Here is a 7555-nt window from a genome sequence, read left to right on the forward strand (position 1 = left end):
CGGACCGGCAAGTGCAGCTTGATTTCGCGAAGTTGAAAGAGGAGGCGAGCGGCGGCTGTCACTGCGCGCCGGGAGGCTGCCGAGCACCGCCGGGCCGGGGCAGCGGCGGGCACCAGCGCAGCCCCTGCCCCCGCCGGGAGCTCGCCCTCCGCTCCCCGGCCGGGGCGAGAGGCGCGGCTGCCGCCGGGGATCGGCCGGCGGAGCGCGGGCAGCGGCGGCGGGGCCCCGGCGGGCGGCGAGGACGGCCCCGCGCCGCGGCTCCTGCGCGCCCTGAGCGCGGGCGGCGGTCCGCGGCAGCCCCCCGCCGCCGCTCCCGCCAGGCCGCCGCCCCGCGGACCCGCCGCCCTCCTGGATGCTCCGGAGCCGCCGCCGGCGGGGGCGGCCGCCGGCCGGGATCGCGCCCGCCCGCTGCGCGGAGGCTACGCGGGGCCGCGGGAGTGAAGCTGCTGCTGCGGGGAGCGAGAGCGCCGAGGGAGCGAGCTCGGCGGCTGGGCAGCCGCTGCCGCCGCGCCCTGCCCTCCGCGGGCGCGGCTCGTCCTTCTCGGCCCTGCTCGGCCCGGACTAGAGGCGGCGGTGTGGGATGAAAGGGGGGATCCCGAGCGGGAGTGGATGCACACTGCTACAGAAGACTTTTCCTCGGAGCTGTTGCTGCTAAGTCTCAGATCCCGACTGTGAACAGGGTGGGTTGTCTTCTTCTTCAAAGATCTCAGGTCTGAGTGAGTCTCCGGTGTACGTGTATATATGTTACCTGTAACATATATGATATATTGCATAGCTATTAATCTATCCCCCCCCCCCCGAGAGCGGCCAAAGTCTTTAATAGGAGTTACTCTATATGTGGAAGCAAAGAAGTCTTCTTTCAAGTGGAGCTGCAGTTTTGCTGAATAATCACGTGTGAGTTAGGGGCGGGCTCTTGGCAAGGAGGTTTTTTACGAGTATTTACTACAAGGTCTACTCCAGAAGATTAACCATCCCAATCCTTCTGTCAGTCTCCGATGCCATGCCTGGTTAAAAAAAAAAAAAAAAAAAAATCTCATCTTTTTTCCGATCGTCAGTCACCCTAAAGAATGGCCGAGCCTTCTGGGAACGAGCTGGCGTCCGCGGCTGCCAAGGGGGACCTAGTGCAACTTACTAATTTGTTGCAAAAGAATGTAAACGTCAATGCACAAAATGGATTTGGGAGGACTGCGCTGCAGGTTGGTATCCAGAGAGGGAGAAAATATTTCATCACTGGTACCTACGTGACCCGGGTTTCCAAAAAAGACAACGTTTTAAACAGGCTGGTGGATGAAATTCGAGTGGTTTTTCAAACTCGTTGGATGCCATATTTTATAACTTTAGTGGCTCCAACTCCCTAAAATGACGTACTTGAAATAAAACTGGTCAAAACCATTATTTCAGTCGGGGATCACCCTCAATGTCAACCGGGCTAGGAGTTTGCTAATATTTTGTAACTTCGTGGGGAGGAGGCAAGGAATGAAAGAGCTGAGATGAAAAGAAATCAGCTTAGGTGAGCAGGATTTCATAGCAGGTCTGTAAACACAAATGTGCTGTTCTCTGAAGCTTAGGATTGATCTTTTTCTCCTCCTTCTTTTTCCTGCAATATGCTTCTGAAGCGTGGCTTGTCTCGGTTCTGGGGTCTGCTGGGGATGGTGCTTTTCCTTTAGACGCTGTTTGTGAGGAATGACCTTTCTCAGTGGGAAGCATGCTGCTCAGAACCGAGGACCTTCGATGTACGTTAAGAGTTAGCCCTGCGAGTCTCGGTTCCAGCCGAATCACTTGCTTTTTCATTCATAATTAAGGCTTAAAAATTCGCTTTTTTAGATCGGCTGGCAGGGCACCGGTTCCAGCTCTTTCCTTTCTGATCGTATAGGGTGCTATGTCCTAATTTTTAAGTGTGTGGCTGCGCAGGCAGGAGTTGGAACTCGTCCAACTGCTAACTATTGGAGCTGATGAAACATTTTGCTTTTAATAATATCACATAATGATGGCGAAAAGGCTAGAATACCTAGCAAATAGCGAAAGAAGCGATTTATAAATCCGGAGGGGGGGAAAAAAGTGTGGTTATTTGTACTTAAGGTGTAAGTAATGAAATGTGGAAGTGGAGCTATAGGTCTTTTTAATTTCACACGTTAGAAAAACACTTTGTTAACTCCTCTCCACCCCCCCCCCCGAAACCATGATAATGATTTCTGAAATGGGGTTTTAAAACAGCATAGAGCTTGCGAATGTGCTCGAGATATTTACAGCTTTTTTTGGCTTAGCATCAAAATGTTAGAGCTGGAAAATAAGCACCTCTTGCTTAAAAAAGCAGGAATGACCCTTTTTTGACAATTTCGCTGAAGCTGGAGATCTGTGAGCTCCTCTCTGTCCTGTTAGCACCTAAATAGGGCATCGCATGGCAGTGCAGGCACTTGCAGCAACTTTTAAGAGAGTGAAAGGGTTTAAATTAAAAACTTGCACAAAGCCACTTCTTTAAGAAAGCAGGAAACATTTAGCTAGCTGGTTTATCCTCGGGACGAGGGCTGAAAACCGATTTGTCCCGCAGTAATGTATTTTTTTTTTTCTAAAAACAGCTAACTGTCCGTGTCCTGAATTAAGGCATATTTTACACAATGGCAGAGCATCCAGCTATATTAAACACGCATCCGTGTCCTAACAATACTTCTTATCGCTGCCTAATCGTAAGTGAGTTAATGAACCACAACAAAAATCAAAACAGGAGAATCTCTCGACTTATTTTCAATATGTATCATCTCGAAATGTGCTGTGGGTGCGTGACCACGCTCGAAAGAGCTCTCCGTCAGTGCACTCCCCACAGCTGAGATAATCTCTCCATAATCTCCCTCTCCATTAAAACGCAGAGAATGCTCCTATATTAATACCAATGAATTTATATTTTTCTTCTGCATTTATCTTTAATTAAACAACTGCTCGGCTCGTCTTGCTCTGTACTTTTTGTTTCTGATGAAGTGTACCTATGCAGGCCTCAAATACATGTCCTGCCCTTATGCTCTTTGTCAGACTTATTCAATTAATGCTTTCTCCTTCTTCGCCTCCCTCCCCCCAAGTGAAACTTCACAAAATAAAGGGCATTCGCTATACGGTGTAGCCCACGTCCCAATAGCATCACCCTGTCTGTGATTTTTCTCCCCCCCGCATCTTTAACTGAAGCCTTCACTCCCTTAGCCTGAAGACAGAAAACTCCCACTTAAACCAAACACAGGTTTTGAATTCCCAAATAATACAGCCTGGGCTCCCAAAAAGAGATCAAAATGTCCAGATTTTGCTAAAGAAAGAGAGATCGCAATGCTCTTGTTCTCTTTTACATCGCTTCCATCTCTAGTCAGAAGTGAAAGAAATGGCACATACGAAGCTGGAAGCCTTGGGGCACAGAGCAATCTCTTTCCCTGAATCCCAGCCTCTCTTATCTCCACTTCTGCTCTTGTCTGAGGATATAATATACTGGGCTGCTTTGCAGTCCGGTAATCGTATTTATTATAGCTTGCTTTTCTGAAAAAGCCTGATACAGATTTTTCACCGGGAGAGTTTTTCAGCAAATCCCCTGTAGAAATTGTACATTATGCTAAATCTAATGCACTGTAATGCTCATTTATGCAGATAAATTTTTTTACCAAGATTTTCAAATCAATGTGTGGACGTTTCTAAGAAAATAAAAAAGATAATTTTTTTTCGAATCTGACACTTACAATGAGACTAATTACAAGAACAGGAAAATGCTGCCTATAGGCTGGAGAGTATACATTACCGTGTTCATTTTTTGAAAGTCTTTGAGAAAACAAAAAAATGAGGAATTTGGGGGAAATCGGTGCAGGCTGTTAAGTCCCAAATAAGAGAAATTTGCGTTCTAATTATGACAGTATTATGATGCAATCGAGAACATTTAAAGAAGTTTTTTTTTGTTCCCTGAGAGAAACAGCCAGAAAATCCAATTATTGTTGTTGGTGTTTTTTTTTTAAACGGATGTTTTTAACAACAGAATATAGCCACGGTTTACTTAGAGTGAAATTATGGAAGTATAATATAATATACTGGTTTTAGAAGAAAACTTCTGGAACTTTGAAACATTCTTTTTAACTTCTCCTTTTTGGGTGACATAATGAAACACAAATATTGGGGAGAAAAATTTCTTCTAGCATTTATTTTTCTTAGCAGACAGAGCTATGGTACAGTCCAAATATTTGTTTTATGATAATGCACAGACAATGTAAACACCTGAAAGCTTATAAAAACACATCCTACTTTTGCTGTTGCTGAGGTAAAATGTCTGTTCCTCAGAGATCCTATATTTGATGTTTAACGAGATTAAACAGTAATGCAAAGGTGTCTCAATACTTAGGCAAATAAAACCGAACTATACTTAATTTTCGTACCTTAAGAAACTGAGATAACTCACGTTAAAAAAAAAAAAAGGAGTTGTTATATCCCCATTCTACACCGCCTGTTTCAGACATGAGTCTCTCTGAGACAAAAAGCTATTACTACCGAAATGATAACATCTTTCACCATTTCAGCGAGTTTAGTAAAAAAAAGCATTAGAAATAGATGCTCTGGCGTATCCTTGGTTTTATAGGGGGGCTCTTCTGTCTGTTTTAAATGAGGATTGAGCCGTGACAGAACCCAGAGATAAGAATCGAGGCTCTAAACCCCGCGCTGAAGCACAGCCCCCCCCCCCCCCCCCGGCCCCCCCCCCCCCCGCGGTATTCAACTCTTCTTTTTCTTTCACAGGTGATGAAACTGGGGAACCCCGAAATTGCCAGGAGGTTGCTCATGAACGGTGCAAACCCCAATCTGAAAGACAGTACTGGCTTCGCTGTCATTCATGATGTAGCCAGAGAGGGTTTTCTGGACACTTTGCAGACTCTGCTGGAGTTTAAAGCTGATGTTAACATTGAGGATGAGGAGGGCAACCTGCCCTTGCACTTGGCGGCCCGGGAGGGGCACGTGCGGGTGGTGGAGCTCCTGCTGGAGCGCGCGGAGTGCAAGGTGGGCCACCAGAACAAGCGGGGGGCCACCGCCTACGACCTGGCCAAGCTCTACAAGAGGTCCGCCGTGGTGAAGCTCTTGGAGGACAGCAGCTTCTTCTCTGCAGACATGGATTAAACCCGGCTCGGAGGCGCTCTCCTTTGGACATGAAGGCTTTCAGCCGCTTCTTCTTCCCCCCTCCTTTTTAATAACATTTGTTGCAACCTTACTTCTATGCTTTTTTTTCTTTTTTCATTTTTTTTTGAACAAGCGATAGTGTAAGTCTCAAGAAATTCTAGAGGTGGGTTTTTAGATAATGGAAATGTTTTAAATCCACGCTCCCAGCAATTTCTTACACCTGCCATTTACTAAGTACTCACAGACTCAGCCGTGCATATGTCGGTTGCTCATACCTAGTTTTCCAGTATCAAGTTTTACAATTTATTTTAGGTCATTCGTATTAAAACATTAATACAAGAGCTACGTATTCACATGCTTAGTGTTGCTGGACTTTTCTGAAAAAGAAATAGCATACTGTGATTTCTCCCACCTCTCAACGCACCCCCCTCCTCTTTCCTCCCCCCCCCCCGCCTCGGTCAGGCTTAAGAGTTTGAAGTCCTGTTTTGGATTAAAACAGCCTTTTAAGGGGTAACCTGCAACCCCCTGCTCAGGCAGAGCTTGACGTCGAAGGCTGCTTGGCCTGAGGACAGAGGATGGCGCTTAGAGGCTTTGGGAAATAGCTGCACTTTGACACTAACAAGAGCTTGTAGAAGTAGGTCACTTACTTTCTAAATGTAGATGACACTTTTCCTCTTTGTGTATTTAAACTTTCACCAAGCTGGTTTTGAATTTAGTTACCAGAAAGAGTATAAGTGGTGTTTTTTTGATTGCCAGAGGTTTGAAACAGCTCAGTTCAGTAGTTCGTGTTTACTGTGCACTGAACAAGACGTTTTTTCTAGTTTCAAAACAAGCAGCAGAGCAGCATTGTCAGAGGCAAGAGGACTCGAAGGATGCAAGACAAGTTTTCTGGTCGCTTCATGAGCTGAGCGCAGTTTAGATGCTCTTTAAGAAATATTTGCTTTCCACCAACTATACTGTTTTGCCTGGAAATAAACTATTTTAATGATAGATGCATCTCACAAAACAGGACTATTTGAATATGGTGACATTTAGGAAGCAGCACGTTTGATATTCGGGAAGTTCTGTCATTGCTTGCACCTAAAACACAATTTAACCATTGAATTTTTTCCATTGCGATACAGCTGAGAGTATTCATCAGACTCAAATGCATTTGCCTCTCCAGCTACAACAGGAGCTAACGACGCTCAGCACCGTATTGGGAAGAGTTTTGTAGGAAACTTTTAACGTTTGTAGTTAAATGTTATTGGACAGATGGGCAGTTTAAAGTGCTTTATTTTGAATAGTCTAAATATTAATTGCGCGAAATAGAAGGTTTTAAACTAATGCAAAATGAATAGTACTTAAAATAGGACTTAAAAGAGGAGGGGGTGTACATCAGTTTAGATTTTAACTCTTCAAAAAAAAAAAGGTTTTAGCCCTACAAAATCAGTTACTACCGTTTATCAAGTAAAAAGTAATTCGCTGAAACTGTCTGTCACGTTTACGAGACGCTCTGTCACACTGCTGTGTTTTCTGATTAAAAACCTCTGTGAAATGCGAAGTTTTGCGCGCTTTTGTTGCCAGTTTTTGTTCACGAAGGATCTAGAGGTCTTTAACCCAAGCAGCACGGCACACAGGATGCCTGGCTGGGGAAATACCCCACAAGATACCCGGTATAAAGAGCACTAAACCCATCTGAAGTATTAAACCCGAGCAACGTAATCCGCAGGTCCCCGGGGTGAAGTGACCCAAACCACTCTCTGTGGCTGTCCCTCGCCCTTTCCTCATGTCCTGGAGGATGCTCCAAGCCTTTTCCTTCTCCACAGCCAGTGCCCTGCACTCTTCTTTAAAGCAGAAAGCCGCCCTACCACCAGGATTTCTCCCATTCGCTGCTACAGCAGAGGGGAACCCCGAAAGGTAATGCTCGTCTTTCTCGCTTATTTTTCACCTGTGCTGCTAAAAAACCTCATCCCGGACCCCTTTTGAGCTCCGTCAGCATTTCATTTGCGCTAAGCCGAAGTTTAAGTAGTGGCTTAATAAAACAACTGCTTTTCCGAGAAAAATGCCCCGCCTGGTCAGAAATAGCGGCTTTTATGGCATGCCCAGAAGTTCCCGTTTCAAGCCAGGACCTGTTAGACCACGGCCGTGCCTATAGCGTTAGCGGGTGGGAGACGGGCGGTATAGGGTCTGGCTTAAAGGTACGGTGTACTCGCTTTTACTGCTGCCTTGTCTCTGTAAGCCGCTCCGTCCATCGGCAACAATATTATCCACTGAAGTTCCTAGGTAGGTACTTTGCAAGCGAAAACTACTCTCTGTCGCCCCAGGAAGTTAGTAGTTATTCCAAAAAGCCCCCGGGAAACCGAAGGAACAACTGAGCTGGGGGGTTACCTGCACCTTGCGGGGTCTGCAGGGGGTCAGGCGCGCCTGGCTGCGGGGGGGCAGCTTCCCT

The 7555-nt window shown here is 46.1% G+C and overlaps 1 protein-coding gene across 1 annotated transcript; it reads left to right on the forward strand.

The window, feature by feature from the left end:
* The first annotated feature begins 1023 nt into the window (after window positions 1-1023).
* On the forward strand, window positions 1024-6667 carry CDKN2C (cyclin dependent kinase inhibitor 2C). The gene is made up of 2 exons (XM_059822007.1): window positions 1024-1196; window positions 4750-6667. Exons 1-2 carry the CDS (start codon window positions 1068-1070, stop codon window positions 5122-5124), a joined length of 504 nt encoding a protein of 167 aa, XP_059677990.1. The 5' UTR covers window positions 1024-1067; the 3' UTR covers window positions 5125-6667.
* The last annotated feature ends 888 nt before the right edge of the window (window positions 6668-7555 follow it).

The sequence above is a fragment of the Gavia stellata genome, chromosome 10 (assembly GCF_030936135.1).
Source record: "Gavia stellata isolate bGavSte3 chromosome 10, bGavSte3.hap2, whole genome shotgun sequence".
In the NCBI taxonomy this organism is placed as follows: domain Eukaryota; kingdom Metazoa; phylum Chordata; class Aves; order Gaviiformes; family Gaviidae; genus Gavia; species Gavia stellata.